Genomic DNA, 20,518 nt, shown 5'->3' on the forward strand with positions numbered 1-20,518 from the left:
AGATCACGCGTGAATCGTTTCTTGTGTCATTGTCAAACTTATTCAGTTTGGTCTATAATTTAACCATGAATCGACTTACGAATGAACAACGCTTGCAAATTATTGAATTTTATTATTAAAATTTATGCTTGGCGAAGAAAGTGTATCGTGCACTTCTTCTAATTTATAGCCAATTTCGTCGGCCTACTGAGGGAGCTATTCGGAAGCTTGTTACTAAATTTCGAACCCAGTTTACATTATTGGACATTAACCCACCAACACGCATACGTAGAGTGAGGATCGAATAAAATATTGCGGCTGTATCCGCCAGTGTTCGTGATGACCGTGAAATGTCGATTCGCCGCCGCGCCGTTCGACTGACGCTCTGGAAGCCAATATTGAAGCATTTATACGTGAAATACCGGTCGATATGTTAGAGAGAGTGTGCCAAAATTGGACCTTGCGCATGGGCCATCTAAAGCGGAGCCGCGGACAACATTTGCATGAAATCATCTTCAAACACTAAATTATATTGATCGTTCAATCGATTCTAATAAAGATTTCATAACTTTGTTCAAATTTTTTGTGTTGTTTTGAAAATCAAATCCCATACCTCTTAAAAAATCACCCGTAGCTCAAGCTCCAGGTATAAGATGATCTGGATAAGCAAACAGAATAATTACAAGGCCGCATCAAGTAATTTCTGAAATTATTTCGTCTAACGAGCCAAAATGCAGCGCAGAACGATTGGTCGTTGGGCAACACTACGAAACAATAGAATATCCCGACAAATAATGAAGATAATTTGAAAAAAATATCCAAATCGTACATAGACATGTTAATCATTCCGTATCCTTGTTAGTTCAAAACGAGCGTATCCTGTTTTTTTCAAGAAAGCAACTCGTTCGAAATGATTGGCAGATAAAGTAAAGGTGCATTCACACGCATATGAAGAGAGACCTTTCTTCGATATTCCAGACTATTGAGGTTCCAAGTTAACTCGATTTTCGATATAGAATTGAAAAAGGTAAGGGAATCTTTTGTCTTGTGAAGTTTATGTTGACTTGTTGAATGCCTTCTAGTTTCGTAATGTTTTTTTAGTCTCTATGGTGTCACTGTTACTACTGAGTTAGTACGGTCCTGTCTCTTCACAATTGCATCAAATATTTTTAGAGAATGCATTTTTGTACCTGTCGAACTTTAAAAATCATCTACAGTTACATAAATACTAGCTCCTTCACCAAATAATCGAGTTGTTGTCAAGATTTCTAAAATTTTATAAAATGGATTAAAACCTGACAGAACAATCGATAATGAGTCAAGAAGGAAACCCCATTAGTTGAAATATAACAAATCAAGAAGGAAATGGAAAATTACAAAAATGAAATGCGGAAAAAAAGAGTGGAAGAGGTTGGTAAAAGAAACATGTCAACAAGAAAAGACACCAGAAAACAGAACAAGAAAATAAACGGAAAGGAGAGAAAAAGTGGCTAAGACAGTAAAGGAAAAAAATGAGAATACGCGTCTCCAATCAGGCTGATAGCTCTCTTCTGGATGGAATCCAACAGCTTCAGGGTTTCAGACCGCGGTTTCGAGGTATTACCTCTCGTCAGTACAGGAAAGATCGTTATCAGACAGCAAAGTGCCTGATACTCAATTAATTTCAACGCGGCTCAGATGCATATATAAAACCTTGTCTAAGAGATAGATTGTCAACTAGTAACAGAATCAAGCGGAAAAGAAACGTCCAATGTATCAAAACTCTAACTTAAATTGAAACTGAAGAGTGAATCGAGGAGAGATACATACGTACAAGAAAATGAACAATTAGAAATATTCATTCATCCTTTAAATAAACGAGTTACCGTGTCAATTCAAGCAAAAAATCTAGAGGGGTTAGATCTGGCGACTGTGCAGACCATCAAATACACCACATGGTGTAAGAGAGATACCTGTGTGAGAAGTTGAAAACGAGACACACTGTAGGTATTTTCGCGTGAGATTCGCTTAACTCGTTTAAAATAATCGTCAAACCAAGTGAGGAATTGCTCGTATTCAAGGAAACGGTTCACAATGCACGAGCGACTGGGTAATTGACCAATTTACTTGTGGATCATCTTTGACGGCCTTGAACGCTTGGTTGACCGTTCATAATTTCTTCAATTCTCAACCGAGATTGCTGTTTTGAAAACAAAATCGTTCACTGAATTTTAGGAATTGTGATTTGAATAATAATATCAAATGAAAATCAAAATAACATTGATTTTCCAACATTTTCGAAACTATTTCCGATCTTTCACTACTTTCTGTCAAATATAGTGGCAGTCAGGGCCGGATTTGGAAATCTGGAGGCCATGGGACAACGAAGAAGTGGAGGCCCCTTATTATTAATTTTTTTTCCGATTTCTTTTAACTTATTTTCTTACACGCTTTATATTAGCTCCACCTGTATGTGTGTTTGTATCTCTTCATTTCATTTCATATCGGGGTCTTCATTTGACAGAATTATCGACATCATTGCTTGATCTATTCGCGGGCAGATGGCGCTCCAGAGAATCATATTCTACGTACGTTTCATATAAAGATGCCAAATTCTTCATCTACTGCATATTTCATTGAGATTATATAGAAAAACGTCGGTTTTTTCGACATTTATCAAAAACTTCTTCGCACTTTGAAGTTAAAATTTCGGGATTTTTGCGAAAAGCGAAAAACTGCAAATTATCATGGCTATTCCCGCAGTAGTCATCAACTTTTCTTCAACTGCAGGTGATTAAAAAAATCCTTCAACTGAAAATGAATTTACGAATGAGATAAATCTACTCTTGTCATTGATGAAAGTACATTGCAACATTCATTCGATTATTTGATACAATCCCAGCCATAGGAATGTAGTTTGAATTGAATATGGTTTATTTTTAGGGGAGACTAATTTTTGTGAAAAAAAAATAAAGATATTTCTGTGAAGTATGTTGTAGAATTGAGGTGAAACCAACCTATGGGTTCACCTCAAAACTTGTACTCACGACGAGAATCGATATGATCAACCACACTTCTTTATCTATTCATCTTTCATTGTTGAAGCTGTAAAACTTGTGTAATGCCAATTAAACTTAATTATCAGTAATTATACGAGTACCTCCCTGATCATGTATAGTTGAAATCGACATTAACACGCTTATCATGAATCTTAGACATTCACAGCCCGGGTATACTTTTATCTATTTCATAGTGCATAATTTACTGTCTCTCTTGTCAGAAAACAATGAAATTGGTGGTAAAATCTATTCCAAAGCTGAGAATGAACGAAACAAGAGAGCAGATAATATCATGAAGAGCAGAAGAAATACTACTCTTTCTTCAATCATCTCTTTGATATTTGGAGGTTAGTTCAATTTCCCGTGGTTTGCAATCTGGTCATTTTCCGTTTTGGTTTTGAGAAACCTTTTCATAAAAAACTACCCTCAGACTAGGAATTTTGCTCAAGTTCAAACTCCTGCTTTGTTGATAAACATATTGTTTTCTTCAGTTACACACAAAGTAAACAGTAAAATTCGTGGAAGATCAAAAACCTGGGACAATACGAATCAATTGCCCATTAAATCGTGCGTCCACTAAATCATTAGAGTAAATTATCATTTCCGGATATCCTAAATCCCACAGTTTCATGTAAATTCGGTCAAATTCAGTGGCGGCGTATGCTGAAGAAAATATAAAAAACCCTGGAAGTAAATGATTCTGATTTTGATTCTTCCTATGCACATTAGGCGCTCGATATTATATTTTTAATAGTCTACACATTAAATCATTTTTGAAATGAGTACCCACATCGGTCTGTTACTGCTAGTATAATGAAACTAGGTTATACGGTCCTTTTGACTTCGTAAAATGATTAACTATGTTTTTTGACATCTAAACGAATCCATTGATGTCAAAATCATCGGAATCGGACGACCGGAAGTGGAAACCGGAAGTGGTCGTTTTTTGATATATTCGAAACCTTCTCACCCTGAGGAACCCAAATATATCATATGTTTCAGTATACAATGATTTTTTCATTCTTTTTGTCAATAAATTCCGCGTTTGGATCAAGCTTCTGCAATTGGAATAAACTTATAGTTGTTGATAACCCAACATTTTTCAATTCCAAGTTTTTTCAGTGATTTTTGTTGAATTTGCAATTCTTCCTATGCTATTTTACAATAGTCGTTGGATATTATATTCGTTACGCCGTCTTTGTTTTTTCTCTGTCGGTACACTCTGTATTCGTTTCCCTTTCATTTGATGTACTGCACGTTGAGATTCAACTATCATTAACAAAGATTTGGCTTAGTGCCTTTATGACATGTTGCGCCATCTTCGATTTTTCTTCGTCGATGAATTCTGCATTTCTTATCCTATCATTCGACGTGCTGTACGCGACGATCCGATCATTATTAGCGAAAATACAACTTAGAGCCCTTCTGACAGTTCTGCTATCATTTCTTGTAATAACTCATTAATTTCCACAAATTATCACAAACGCCACCACCTCCCACGCTGACTATGTCACTTTCAAGGTTTTAATGTTTTATCACTATTATTATTATTATTCGACCCACATTCTCCTGTTCAATTTCATCTAGCACAATCAATCGAGCGATATTTGATTTCTCCATTCTGATTAGCTGGCCGACACTACTCTGTAACAGAAGTTAGGTTGAGTGTTCCACAAGGTTCCGTTCAAGAGTCTGAAAATTCGCAAAATGAATCTTCATATGACAAAGCATGGACTTTAGTCATTTCCTGATGATGCTTACTTGGTTAGCGGAACGCGTTAAATGATAAATGACTGTGATATTGAAACACGAAAAACCGTTACGACAATAACGATGAAACGAGAACGAATAAACGCACGGAAAACGGTCAGAAACGCACAAAAAACATCGAAAACGCACGAAAAACGATCGAAAACGCACGAAAAACGATCGCACGAAAAACGATCGCACGCAAAACGGTGGCACGCAAAACAGTCGAAACGTTTGTGAAATGGTCGCTTACCCCATTTTCGAATTGGTCAACAAATCGAATCTTTAAAAAGTACAAGTATCGACTCAAGTCGATTTCAAAATTAAACTAATTGTTCAATATTCTATTGGAACAATAAAGTTCACAATATGATTCAATGTATAGTAACCGACTATAGTTGAAATATTTAAAATATATAATACTAGTGACTAGAAAAGAAAATATTTTTGGCAATAAATCGGACTAAAAAGTGAAAAATAAATATAGTTTAAAAAACTAAAAAACACGCTTCTAAAGAACATCGAACTGGAAAGTTGAAAATATTTTTTTAAATAAGCTTAAAACAATAACGAACGAATCAGGTATATCAGGTATATCACAATAATACTGAAAATTTTCGTTCGTTCTTGTTTTAAGCTTATTTAAAAAAACATTTTTAACTTTTTAGTTCGATGTTCTTTAAAAGCGTGTTTATTTCTTTTCCTACGAATTCAAATTGATTTGCGAGATTTCGTTCCGGAGATGTTAGCCTCGAGAAATATTTAAATCACCATTTTATAGCCACGGCCATCTTGGATTTATAATGATACATAATGTATTGAATTGTATTGTCATTAAAACCAAATATGTGTAGCAAAAATCAGACCAATCTGTCAACAGGAAGGGGGTCATTACATAAACTAACTTTGACCCAAACAAACAAACAAACAGGGCAAGTTAAATAAAACTGTTTAAAATAGATGAAGATGTTGAGGAAAAATGTATTGGGATTCTACCAGATCAGCGTAATTGATCTATTTCCCTAGTAAGTAAAGAAAATATTAAATATGAGGTGAAATTATTTTGATAAGTTGTGTTTTGATCAAAAAATTCAAAAAAAAAATATGCCTTTTGCATATTTTCAATACAATCCAACGGCATGATCACTCATAAATTCAAGAAACTAGTGGAACCCATAAAGCAGAACTCTGTAGGATTCTGACCAAAAAAGTCAAAGGTATTTTTATTGTCTTACATTTATTACCACCCAGAGCCACAATAAATCATCACGGGTTGCAACCGAGGTTCGAAAAGGCCCATTTACTTGTACTTTGGACCCAACTGCCTACCTAGTACAACCTGTTGTCAAAGTTGGTCTGACAATTCCACTTACATTCTGCACTGCTTCCCATTTCATCTTTAATAACCATTGAAGGTCTCCAGAGTCACAGTTAGGTTAAAAGTTGACTCATCATGACAGGAAGAGCAAGAGATTCAATACTGCAAATTGTTATGACATCCACCCCACTCACCAGACTTGAAACCCCTTGATTACCACCAACGTCGAATCTTGAAATTTGTGAATCGACCCCATCGTGGCATTGCCGTCTACGCCCCTGTTTCACAAGTCCCATTCAATTTTCACTCATTCATAGGTATTCCACAACCATCACAATATACTATAACTCAGTCAAACTGTTACCGAACGTACAACACACCTCTCAGAAAGAGGGTCACCATCGAAAATAAGAGCTTTGGTAACGGGTGGCCCATGTCAAAGTATCGCAATATGTTTTTCAATGTATCTATTCTGAAGTAAAAACTTTTTTGAGGTTGAGCAGGCAGTTTGACGTACACTGTGTCACACGAGTCTTGAAAATACGTGGCAACAGGAATTATAAAGGGCCTTTGACACCACACTCTACAGATAAACTCGCTACAAGGTTTATATAGGGACTTTCAAACCGTTGGCCGTTAGGTTAGGTTAGGTGAGGTTAGGTTAGGTTAGGTTAGGTTAGGTTACGTTAGGTTAGGTTAGGTTGATAGCAGCTGGGCATTCATTGATACGAAAAGGGCATTTGAAACAATCGATCGCGAAATATTAATATTGAAATTAAAGAAATATGGATTTTCGGGTTCAGTAATACAGTGGATAACGAGTTACCTGGGCCATAGATATCAAAAAACCAAAACGGCAAACATAGAGTCAGAGTGCCATCTCAACAACTGTGGTGTGCCACAAGGAAGTGTTTAAGGTCCCCTTTTATTCTTGTTATATGTAAATGATTTGGGTTCTGTTCTGACGAAATGTAAATTTCATCTTTTGGCTGATGATACCTTGATATACTTCAATAGTAGTGATTTCGCTGATCTTATGAACACATTGAATGATGAAATAGATCAACTTTTTTATAAATTTAAAATCAATAAACTTAAAGTTAATGAAACTGAAAGTAAATATATGTTTATTGGCAAAATAAATGATCAGCGGATTGAACGGGTTCAGGAAATGAGATATTTGGGATTCGTAATTGATACCCAACTGAAATTTGATAAACGTATTGACTATATTTCGAAAAAAATAGGTAAAAAAATTGGATTCATGAGACGTATAACTTCATCTTTATCTCAGTCTAGTCGGATAACAGTGTACAAATACTATGCCTCATTTCAACTAAAGCAGTTCTATAATTTACACGAACATATCTAATTATGACAGACTGCAAATTCTACAGAATAAAGCAATGCGTATTATCCTTGGTTACAACAGGTACACGAATATAAAATCGATGTTAGATATCCTCAACTGGCTTAATGTGAAACAAAATCATTATATTCAAACAATGACTTTCATTTTCAAAATGATAAATAATTTACTGCCCAATTATTTACAGTGTCAATTGATTCCTGTGAACAATATTCATGATCGAGCAACACGAACTTCAAGTGATATGAATTTCTATGTAAAACCAACCTCTAAAGCTAGTTTGATGAAATCTGTATTTTTCAAATGTATTGTTGAATTCAATCTACTTCCTCGTGAAATCAAAGAATCTTCGTCCATAAAATTATTTAAAACAAAATTGAAAGAATATGTGACAAATTGAACATTATAAATGTGTATGTGTATGTATATTTATGTGTGTGTGTATGTTTATATGTATGTATATGTGTATATATGTATAAAATAGGTGGTCCCTGATGTGGGTTGATATGATTATGATATTATTTTGTGTATGTAGGTATATATCTGTGTGTGTATATTTATGTATATGTTAATGTTCCATACTATTCTTTTATTTTTTATATTTTCTGTAATCTGCATGTTTTTATATTTTCTTTATACATTGTAATCTAATTATCCGATGATAAATAAAGTATTCATTCATTTCGATTTGAGTATTGCATTAGGCTATTTTAGAGGCGTACAATACGATAGCAATAACTGTTTTCAGGGCAAGTTCTCCGTTCTCGAGATACACTCTTGGTGAATTTTTGCGACATTTCACCAATTTCCGAATCTTATTGCAAACGATTTCTGAGGGTCCAATCAGTCGCAAAAAGTGTTTCTCTAGATTTTTCGGATTCCAAAATTGTTCACTCCTCAGAAATTAATAAAAAACACTTTTCATTGTACAGAAAGTGCAAACTTCTAATAAAAATGTAATTTTCATTCACAAAAGCACAAATGACAAGAAGAAACGTCGTTTTTCATCATAATAAATAAAGTTTTAAAAAACTAAAAAACACGCTTCTAAAGAACATCGAACTAAAAATTTAAAAATATTTTTTTACAAGTATTTTTTGTTCGTTATTGTTTTAAGCTTATTAAAAAAAATAGTTTTAACTTTTCAGTTCGATGTTCTTTAAAAACGTGTTTTTTAGTTTTTTAAACTATATTAATTTTAAATTTTTTAGTTTCGTCGATATATTAAGGAGGTTGCGTACAGCGCCATCTGCTCGCGAATAGATCAAGCAATAATGTCGATAATTATGTCAAATACAGATCCCTATATGAAACGAAAAGCAGAGTTATAAACAAACATTAATACATACAGTTTAAGCTAATATAAAGGGTGTAAAAAAGGGCCATCTTTTTGAAGCCGTTCGCAGACCATAACTTGGCGACTTGTGCGTCGTAACTTGGACCTGCACCCGTACAAAATTCAACTGGCCCTGGAACTGAAGATGAACGACAACAAACAACGATGTGTGTTATATTCCATATCGCGACAAACGTCACAATCTCCGTCAATCGTTCAAATCATGGGGCATCCACTTTCAGAGCATTTTGACTTTTCTGATACGTTCAAAACCATCAAAAATCGCAAGGGGGCTGACGCATCTTTTGTAATGGGTCACTATGGTCCTGCAAACTTCGTCCTGGATTAGTGTAGGTCGACCACTTCGGGCTCATCTTCGAGGCTAAAATCTCCGAAACAAATTTCTTAAATCCAAAAACGCAGTTTTATATTTTTATCCCGTGGTTTTCTCTGTCAAAATTCAGCTGACGAAGATATCGAAATTCTTCACAACTTCAATTTTTATTTGGAATGATTCATCTCATGCAATATGTTGCACAGCTTCTCTCCCACATATTGGTCCACCCTGTAAGGCAGAGGTATCCTTGATTAGAATGCATAAATCGACGAAATCCTAGCGCAAATTCCCAGTGTGAAACCAAAAGTTCTTGCACATTTTCTAACCGACACATTGTCCATTGTTTCAGTCATTGCGAGCAGTTTCGTTGTGGCCCTCGTTAACATTCACACCTTTTGGCGCGTGTGTTTCTTTGTTTTTTGAGCTGAAGTTCTGATATTTTTGAATTTCTGAAGTTTTCGATGTGTTTCTAGTTGTGGGGCATTTTCAGCTGCTCTGTTTTTATTTGAATATGAGAGTGTTATGTGTTTGTGTTATATTTATCGTTGGATTTTATGCGGGGCATGTTTCGAGCTCTATCATCATAATTGAAGACGCCAAAGGTAATAGTAGTTGTTGAAGAAAGACTTTATAATGTGAATTTTCAAACCCCTATCTCGATCATAACACAGTTTGAGAGAAATTCGCCTAAATGGACTCTCCAAGAGTGGTTTTGACTGCTGATGAATTCACCACTTCATAATTCGTTTGTACATACTCAAACTGCTCTAAAATCTGAGGTAAATCAATTTCTCTTGAGGTTAATCTCAGTCCCTCTTTTTGAACAAGCCCCGTTTATGTTCACGCTTGCATCAGTTTGAATAAAAAACTCATTACAGTAACTAGGAATTTCTGGAGCGCTTCAGAAGTTCTAAATTTTCATGGAATGGCAAAGAGAAACTTTGAAGTATATTTTTATGCTCGGTTTCCTATTCCTAAGTCTTACAGATATCAGAAGTTTGAATGAAATAACTTCCAGTTTTGAGGAGCTGATTTAAAAATATCATTCAGTGAAAAATAATGCTAACGACTCGCATCAAGAATAATGATGACTTGAGCTGAGCAACAACGCAGTTTTACAACAGTTGTAGTCATTTCGAAGTTGCGTAGGGACAACTTTGCGTGTTACTGAACAAAAGTAGTTTCTATTTGGCCTATTATTTGTTGATAACCAGTGAAGCTATTTTACAGTACTTTTTCAAGGCATTTTGCATATGTATCGTGTATTAGTAAGATTTGTTGCTTGGTTTTTTTAGACAAACAAGATGGTGTAAAATGTAGTGCAAAAACTAACTCGTCATCTGATTGGAAAATTATCACAGCGATATTTATATGGAATAAGCATTATTTTCAATGTGTCTTTTTTTTAAGACAACACATAAGCACTACAAAACATTCTTAAGTCGCTTCTTAAGAGCGGTACCTGTGCGAAAGTGGCGATTCACACTAGATTTGTATCGCTGGAGATTAAATCCATTTGGAAAAACATCCTCAGGAAGTTTATTCCACATAAACACAGTTCTTCAAATAAAAGAGTTCTTAAACAATGAAGTTCAAGGTGTACTGAGTTGAACCTTAAAAGATGAGCAGCCGCAGTCCATCGCGTATTTCTAATTTGTACCGTTCTTGGTGGAATCAAATTTGTCAAGTCACTTGAACGCCTCCCGTGAAAGTATTTATAAAAGAGAGAAAAATCTCCAACCTTTCTTCGATGTTCCAGACTAACAAGGTTGCAAGTGATGTAAAAAATGTGGATCTTCCTCCAACTCTGCCAGCGCCCATTCCCCAAATGTTAGACGTTGTGGGAGGTCGTGTGGCCTCAATTCTTGCACCAGCTGAAGCTTATAAGGTTTTACACCCAAATCCTTTCGCAAAATTTTCCACGTGGTGGAGTAACATAGGCCCAATTGCTGCGAACGGCGGCGAATCGACATTTCACGGTCATCACGAACACTGGCGAATACAGCCGCAATATTTTCTTCGGTCCTCACTTTACGTATGCGTGTTGGTGGTTCAATGTCGAATAATGTAAACTGGGTTCGAAATTTAGTCACAAGCTTCCGAATAGCTCTCTCAGTAGGCCGACGAAACTACCCATAACTTGGAAGAAGTGCACGATACACTTTCTTCACCGAGCATGAATTTGGTATTAAAATTCAATAATTTGCAAGCGTTTTTCATTCGTTAGTCGATTCATAGTTAAATTATAGACCAAACTGAACAAGTTTGACAATGACACAAGACACGATTCACGTGAGATCTGTCAAAAACAGTGTTGCCAAAAAGATACCAGCAAGAAAAACACTCATTGCAATAAAAAAATTTATATCGATTTCGAAAAACTTATTAGGGACCAGTTTCTGTAGTTCTGTTCAATCCAATATTTTCTTGAACTAAAACCAGACTTATTTCAGAGTGTACTCTGAGTCAGTTTCAAAAGTTGTTACCAATAAGAAATACCAATTCTGAATTCGGTAGAAAATGCGTAGAATTCTTCTGAATTTCAATGTTCTTCCAAGCAGAACTCAATCTACAGTTCACAATAAAAATGAGTATGCCGAAGAATTAGATACGTGTCTGATGTTCCTGAAAACTCCAGCCAACCAGTGGTCCCACACACCAAAAAAACAACACTTTTCGCGATTTTCACTAGCCAAGTTGACGTCATCAGGGGTTGAACTATACTGTAGTGTAGCACATCGAGAAATGTTTTGCAGTTTTGGTATATGGAATAACTGCCAACGATGAATCAACAAATTATGTTGAACGATTTTTTAGCACAGAAAAATTTGAAATGGCATCAAAGAACTGTTTGTTGAATTGATCTGCATTATCAAATTTTTGTTGATGAGACAAACTCTGAAATAGCTCTCTTTGAAGTTATATGTGAATATTTTTTGTATAAATTTCCTGTATAAAACATGGTAGTTTCTTGGGAATGAATAATTGTTTATTGTTTATAATTATTTACTTCTGCCTGGCTACCTCACGGTTACCCATGTCGAATAATTTCCTCAGCATGAAAATTATGTGCTCGGGATTCGATGAAGTCGAGGAAGGCCATGTATGTCTGCTCTTGATTGGCGAATATTCTACCGGTGAAAAGATAATAGTCACTTGGCGAGAGGTCGCGGGAGTATGGTGGGTGGAGCAGAACTTCCATGCTCAATTCATTCAATTCTCAGATGGTCTTTTTTTGTGTGTTTTCGCCTTTGGGAAGTAATTGGGTGGCTCATTGCTGTCCAACCACTGTTCTGAATGTCTTCTGTTGTCATAGAGGATCCATTTTTCGTCATACCTAACGATCTGATCCAAAAAAAGATCATTTTGGTGGCGCAAAGGCAAAGAAGAACAGACTCCAAAACGTCAAAATTTGTGTCGATTGTTCTAATCTTGGGGCACCCACATTTTGATCTTTTGAATTTTCCGATACGTTTGTATTGGGTCAGTCTCCCCCAGAGTTCTCAAATCCTCGTCCTGGATTACGGTAGGTCGACCACTTCGAGGCTCATCTTCGGGGAACAAAATTTTGCAAACTATCGTCGAACAGTGAGTTCATTATTACTTTCATTGCCAAAAACCTGGTTAATTTTTTGACAGAGCTATGGTTCAATTTAAATTCGTAGAGAAAAAGATACAAAAAAAACAAAATTTGGAAAAAATCAACAACATCATTGTTGTTATTCCAAAAAGTGAATAAGAATGTACACTGACTAATTTCGTTTGCTAGTAAAACAGTTACCTAGTTCAGTTTACTTATTACTACTATTATTATTCCACCGAGCAGACTTTTTTCGCGATGGCACCGATACCCAAAGACGGCTTGCTTTTATTATTATTACCTCTTTGATGCAAATTGTTTCCTAATTTCCAGCGTGCTTTCGGAGAGTTTTGGCAGGAAAGCGAGTGTCTCAAATTTTCGTCAAGAGGGCTTTGACATGCGAAACAGTCGAAGAATGTCAACGAGAATGCGCGGACGAGAAACGTTTCAGCTGCGAAGGCTTCAACTACAGGTATGCCAATAATAATAATAGTAATAATTTTTATTATCTTTCCGACAAACGAAAGTTCGTATCGAATTAGCCAGATCTCGAACCTAACCTTGAACCCAACCTAAATTGAAATCGAAATTGACTAGTAGGAATTAGAAATAGGTGTTTTCATATACAGGGTGTCCCATAAATCATGGTCCAACATTAAGGAGGCGGCAGGTCATTTAAAATGAAATAGTTCACATAATTGGGGGTCTGATTCCTCACGATTTTTGATTAATTTTTATTTTTGTGACCTCTACGATTTTGTATAGAAATGCTCGGAAGAAACAAAGCTGATTCAACTTTTTATTTCGATATAATAGCCGAATGAATCAAACTTTCATAGGGTTCAATTTTCCGCCCTGTACTTGTCATTTAGTACCAGTTTGGTATTGATTCACGGGTTGGAATGGTAAATTGAATATTAATTGGCTCATTTGAGCTTCCTGGAAAATAAGAAGAGCAACGGTTTTCACAATTTTTATCAGCCTACTTTGAAACTTGCGCAGAAATATAAAAGAAGATGATAGAAAGTAGTGGAAGAATCTCTTGGTCATTGTGGTATCCGGATCTGAACCCTCTTGATTTTTTCCTGCATAAAAGAACGATTCTATGAATAATAATGTAGTAATGAACAATAATTGCGGGAATGAAGTAATCACCTATTTTAGCCATGACTTATAAAACACCCTGTATGTGAGGTCCAAATTCTACTTCGTACATCAACCGATTTGGTTAAGTTCTCGTTTAATGACGTCAGATAATAAAACCGAAACAGTAAACATTCAAACCAAGATAGGATGTAATTTGAATGGTAAAATTATAATGATGAGACTGATTTAGCTCTGATAAGAGACTTTGCGGTGTGATTCAACAATTGTGTTGTAATTGCCTTTCATAATTTGTTTTTCAAGGTGAGGTAATTTGATAGAAGTTCTCACGATTTGTTTGAAAACATAACTTAGGTGTTAAAGTTTACGAAACTAATTTTAAAATGGAACTTATTGCTGTTCATTTGTTACCAGGTTCAGTTCCATTGAAATGCCAAATGATAAGTGCAGGGCCTAAAACTGAACCTTGTGGAAGAATCATTTCTAATTTCTCGTTCCTCAATTCCTCAAAATTAGATTTTTCAAGAAAATCACAGTATCAAGTTTCAACATTCTGTAACACCTGATATCGCAGCAAGAACGATATATGATTGTCTCCTGAAATGGTCAAGGAATAAACCAAGCGAAAGCATGGGCATTGGTCATGTTAACATCATTGAACATTGACATTCAATGTTACCTCTACACTCACAGCAATATATTCGATGACATTGATTGAAAGAAGAGACAGCATTGAATGACCACCACGATCACCATATCTATCGCCCTTGATTTTTCACCTCCAACGTGTAATCAGAGTATCGTAATGAAGATACATAGACGATTTCTTTGCTTCTCAAGTTCTTCTCTGAATTGTTGTACTTCAAAACTATAAATAACTAGAACATATGACACCAATCGGCTCTTCTTTCAGGCTAAACCCTTCGGGTCGGGGTAAAGGAGACTGCGAACTCATCAACCAACCCCTATCTCGACTAGACATCGGCAGAGACCTCTACCCAGAACGCGACTACGACTACTACGAAAGGGACCGCAACGCAGCGCCTCTCAACTGCAACAGAATTCCAAGTGGCTATGGGTATGGAGGATATGGTGGCTACACGGGAGAAGAAAGTCACTATGGAAGCTACGACCATGGATACAGAGGTGGAGGAGGTTATTATGCTGACAGGAGATTTGACTATGAAGGTTTGTTTGAATGTGGTTGACATATATTCGAAATATATGAGAGAAGAAATCAAATTAAAATGAATAAGCAACATATCAATTATATTAAGCAATATTATAGCAGGTTTTCGGCACCTTTTATCATCCCTTTCTAGTTACAGGCCATAGAAGACCTGCCAACGACTACGGCCCTTCTGTCTTAAGGCGACCAGGTGACCGATGGTCAGACGACGACAGATATGACAGAAGACGTCCCAGCTATGATTATGACCGGAGAAAACCACATTTCCCATACGACAGAGATTACCCATCGAGTGGAAACAGAAGAGGAGGTAAATATCTTCCAGAACCCGTAGTGTTGGACGTTTTGTGTGTAAAGTTAGCCGCATAGCACGTAGATGAAGCCCTGGCATCACTATGGTATACTCTAGATCAGTTGTTTTCTAGGCGGAGTGATCCAAGTCAAGGATTTCTACGCTGATCTGTTTCACTATCTATTAGTTGTCTATCTGTGAATCTGTACAAACTGTATACTTTTTTTATACCTCTCTTCGACTTCTGTGCCCTTCTGGTTTCAGCTAATTTTGTTTGAATTGATTTTTTCTTCATACGAAGATCAACAAAACATAAACCATTTTATTGTCAACCATATATGGCCATTCAACACAATGAATGGTAATGAAGTATCAGATGTCTAGCTGTCTAGATGCCTATCTGTGAATCTGAACAAACTGTACTGAACTATACAAACTGTATACATGTTTTTGAATACTCTTTCTCTAGGCTTTTGTTTTACTGGCCACATAGTTTCAATCATAAATGGGCATACTTCATTCTGCAATTGGAAAAAAATAGAAAAACAATAGATGATATTGAGAAATTTAATGTCTTTCTGTGAATCTGTACAAAACCTCAACAAACCGGACTGTATTCTACAAACTATACTGTACTATACAAACTGTACTGTACAAAGTGTACTCTACAAAATGTACTACTGTACAAAAATTGTACAAACTGTATAATGTATACAATTTCCAATCATATGTAGACATACAACTTTCTGCAATTCGAAAAAAAAATCAATAGATAATGATTAATGAAATGTCTTTCTGAGAACATACTATACTGTACAAATCGTACTGTACAAACGGTACTGTACAAAATGTACTGTACAAATTGTACTATAAAAATTGTACTGTACAAACTGTACTGTACAAATTGCAATGTTTTTGAATACTTTCTCTCTACTTCTGTGAAGGCTTTTGCAGTTTGTACAGTACAAACTGTTCTGTACAAACTGCATGATATGTACATCATGTACATAGTACATACTATACTGTACAAATCGTACTGTACAAACTGTACTGTAAAAATTGTACTGTACAAACTGTACTGTACAAACTGCAATGTTTTTGAATACTGTTTCTCTACTTCTGTGAATGCTTTTGTTCTTCTGGGTTCACATTATTGTATTTGAATTGATTGTCTCCTACATCAAGCAAATACATACTGTGTACACGCGTGAGGGAGCTATTAACAGATTACAAAACTACAACACATGTTTCATTATACAATAGTTTCTTCAGACATGTACATACTATGTACATCATGTACATAGTACATACTATACTGTACAAATCTTACTGTACAAACTGTACTGTATAAATTGTACTGTACAAACTGTACTGTACAAATTGCAATGTTTTTGAATACTTTTTCTCTACTTCTGTGAAGGCTTTTGTTCTTTTGGGTTCACATTATTGTATTTGAATTGATTGTCTCCTACATCAAGCAAATACATACTGTGTACACGCGTGAGGGAGCTATTAACAGATTACAAAACCACAACACATGTTTCGTTATACAATAGTTTCTTCAGGCATGTACATACTATGTACATACAGATACTGATGTACATAGTACATAGTATGTCCTATATATATATATATATATATATATATATATATATATATATATATATATATATATATATATATATATACATATACATGATGTACATAGTATGTACATGCAATTTACATGCCTGTGGAAGCTATATAAAGAAATCTCAACCTGGCTTGCTAGCCTCTATCACTCGTTCCCCCCAACTCACCGTGTATTACCTTTATTCATATATTAAAGACTATAAAAAGTAACTCGTCGTTTTTTTTTCAGACTTCACCCATCCACATGACCCCCAAGCTCACTTTTACGAAAACGACAGAAGGTACCACGGAACCCGTCCTCTAAAACCAGACCCCCACGAACCCTATTTACCCCCTCGGTACCACGAGAATCAAAAGTACTGGGACTCTTCAAGATACGGCGGGTCTTTCAGACCTCCAGAGGGTAACAGACGGAACTACTACCTTCCCCCGAAAAAGGAGGGTACCAAAGAGTGGGGACATTACAGAAATGAGTACCACCGGTACGGGAATAAGCAGAGTTATAATTACTGGGGTCTAAGCAAATACGGAGAGATGCATGGTAGTTCCGGTATTGGAGGGGGTTATTTGCCGCCCTCGAAAGACGGTGGGTTCTTGCCGATAGTACCGAAGCCCGGTGGGCTAGGAGGCGGGAGTTATTTGCCTGTTTTGGACAACGCTCTATTGCCAGCCGAACCAAGGAGGCCGCCTACGTACAATTTCATACGAGACGGTAATGTGTACTTCGCATTTTAGTAGTGTTTAGTAGAGGGGGAGATGTTCAAGGTAAAAAATGTATAGCTTACCCGTGTAGCACAAGTGTGGACGTGGTGAAAGTATGAAAAGAAGGTATCGTACGTACTGGGGACTTGGGTCAATATACGTCTTATGGACTTTTACTTGGTGGGTCCAGAACCCGCACAAATGGACGTCCTCAGTACGTAAAATGAATACTTTTGTGACTGCCTTGAAGGCAGTTTCATATGTCAAAATGACTTCAAGGCGGAAAATGCGTTGGATGCTAACATTTTGGTCGTTCAAACAATGAGAAAACTATTATTAGATGAGATGAAAAGTTCGTAGGTTGACACACAGATGGCACTACCGATGTTGAATCCATATGGTTTTTAGGTTAAACCTAACCTTCAAAAGATACAAATCAGTTTGTAGGATAGTAGCCCCAATTGAAGAAAAAAATTACTGTTTCATCAAAACAGTGCATCGTGTCACAAATCAATGAAAGGATTTGATATTGGATTTGAAGGATTTGATATTGGTGTATAAATCAGGAAGAAGCTGATTTTCTTCTTGCAATCTCAAATTCAGTTCGTTCATATGATTTGTCAAATCGACATACAAGACTAACTTCCACATCCATTCACTATTTTCTAAATCGGCAAAAGGGCGCTGCTTCTCATTTAAAAAAAATTCGATCCCTGCTCGAAGTTGAAAAAAGCGCTTAAGGACTTTTCCGTAACTAAGCCAGCGTACGGCAGTATGATATGGTAAATCATTTTCTCCAATCTGTTGAATAAACTCGCGGAATTGTCGGTGATTCAGCCCAGTGGATCTGATGAAGTTAACAACTGATATGACTGGTTTTATAACTTCAGACATATCCAAACATTTTCCGTACAGGACTGTTGATGAATGATACAATGTAAGACTAATCGTTTTGAACCACCATCATTTTCTACAGCCTTTGACACAAGTGCAACCACTCCTTTATTTTTACCATACATATTTTTCCCTCCATCAGCTGTTATAGATTTCAAATTTCTCCATCGAAGGTTCTTTTTATTAATGGCATTTTCAACTCTCTTAAGCCCCAGTTGTCGTGCCGTGAATACTATCAATATCAAGAAGTTCTTCATACACTTCATAGCTTTCATCTACTCCGCGAATAAAAATCAACACCTGGGCAATATCTGACACATCCGTTGACTCATCCAATGCTAGAGAAAACCACTCATGATGCCCATTTTTGTCAGACAGTTGAGATGATATATTTTCTGCGATGTCTTGCACCCTCCGAGCCACGGTGTTTGCTGACAAACTGACACTTTTAAATAAATTTACCTTTTCGGGGCATATTTCTTCGGCTACCTCAATCAAGCATTCTTTTATCATTTCTCCATCGGTGAATGATTTGCCACGTTTTCCGATTTCAAGAGCCACACGAAAACTGGCGCGAGTTGCAGACTCTTGTTCAGTATTCGCTTTGGTAAACAAAGATTGCTGCGATTTGAGTCCGCGTTTCAAAGCTTCAAATTTTTCCTTTCGCAAACTTCCTGTATACATGGAAAAACTTTGAAGATGTTTCGATTCATAGTGTCGTTTAATATTATAGTCTTTGAGAACAGCTATGATTTCATTACGAATTAAACATAGCGCCTTATTACTGGACTCAATCACAAAATACTGAAAGTTTCATTTTTCTTGGAACGTTCTGCATTCACTGTCGATTTTTCGCTTCTTTTCCATACTAACAAATCACACATGAAAACAATAAGTCAAATCAAAATACTTTTATTGACGGGTGTTACTTTTTTCACAATAGACAGTTTCGCTTCCTTCGTCTTTCCTACGCAGACTAACTGGCAGTTGAATGAATGAAAATCGTATATTACAATTATTTAGTTTTTACATTTTTGTGTGTGTATGTGTTTGTGTAGGGCCCTACTATAGGCTTATGCCTCTTCAGGGTGGAAGTTGCGCCGCTAGCCTTTTTATATGCAATTATTACTGCCATCTCGAGGTGATCGGAATACACTAGATAGAACCAGAACTTTCTCGAACCAACGCGGTAATTCTAAATATTTAATTACGCCTAATGCCACCTAGCGGGTAGCTGAAAAAGATGGTACATATTACCACTACTCGCCACTAGATGTCGTTAAGTGTCACAATACACAATAATAAGTGAAGTGCAAAAAAAGTGTGAGTTTGCTTAGGTCACGCACTTTGCGACTATCCTAGTCTAGAAATATAGATGAGGGCAGAAATTGGCCCTTGGAACAAACTGAAAAAATCATTGTGGTCCGGTGGATTCAAAGTTTGGAGACCCCTGCCATAGAATAAGAAAACAAAAACAAATGTTGTTATCTTTGTTTCCTTCACCTTATGTATGGTTAAGAAAATAAATGATTGATATTGAAGTAGATATAGCGAAACTTTTCTCCTGAATTATGTGATTTACAGAATGCTCCCTGAGATCTGCCACAGGGTTTCGTTTGCACAAAGGAATTGTGAAAAAGTTTTACGCTGTTCCAAACATCTACGAATGCGAACTGCTGTGTTTCAAAGAGAGAGATTTCCCGTGTACGTCTTACGCCTACAGGTGAGATTTGTAAATCAAAAAATCACACCAAGCACCTTAGCAATATCATGTCCACCTCTTGTGGTCCTACATCGCTAATAACTCTGTATTCTATAGATATACCGTGACTTTATCTGCGCCTACAGACAACTGCTACCTGAGCAACAGGAACTACAAAGAGCTGGACTTCTACACGGATCTGGAGCCCGACAGGGACTTCGACATTTACACTATGAACAACAGAAACAGATGCGAGGAGCCTGTAGTTCAAGGAAGAGACAACAGCGGTACGAAACA

At 36.3% G+C, this 20,518-nt stretch overlaps 1 protein-coding gene across 2 annotated transcripts in view; it reads left to right on the top strand.

Annotated features, from left to right (window-relative positions):
- The window catches only part of LOC111511130 (uncharacterized), a 42,046-nt gene that overhangs the window by 16,328 nt on the left and 5,200 nt on the right, over nucleotides 1–20,518 (top strand). The window contains exons 6-11 of one of the 2 annotated variants that reach the window (XM_023167148.2): nucleotides 13,040–13,178; nucleotides 14,724–14,998; nucleotides 15,139–15,309; nucleotides 17,153–17,635; nucleotides 20,104–20,242; nucleotides 20,339–20,508. In XM_023167148.2, the coding sequence (XP_023022916.2) occupies nucleotides 13,040–13,178; nucleotides 14,724–14,998; nucleotides 15,139–15,309; nucleotides 17,153–17,635; nucleotides 20,104–20,242; nucleotides 20,339–20,508 (1,377 nt within the window). Of the gene's footprint in view, nucleotides 1–13,039; nucleotides 13,179–14,723; nucleotides 14,999–15,132; nucleotides 15,310–17,152; nucleotides 17,636–20,103; nucleotides 20,243–20,338; nucleotides 20,509–20,518 lie in introns of both variants that reach the window. The other variant, XM_023167147.2, reaches the window with a different exon arrangement.

Source organism: Leptinotarsa decemlineata, unplaced genomic scaffold (assembly GCF_025532065.1).
Source record: "Leptinotarsa decemlineata unplaced genomic scaffold, Ldec_3_MD MMD2_tig00026307_RagTag_RagTag, whole genome shotgun sequence".
Lineage (NCBI taxonomy): Eukaryota > Metazoa > Arthropoda > Insecta > Coleoptera > Chrysomelidae > Leptinotarsa > Leptinotarsa decemlineata.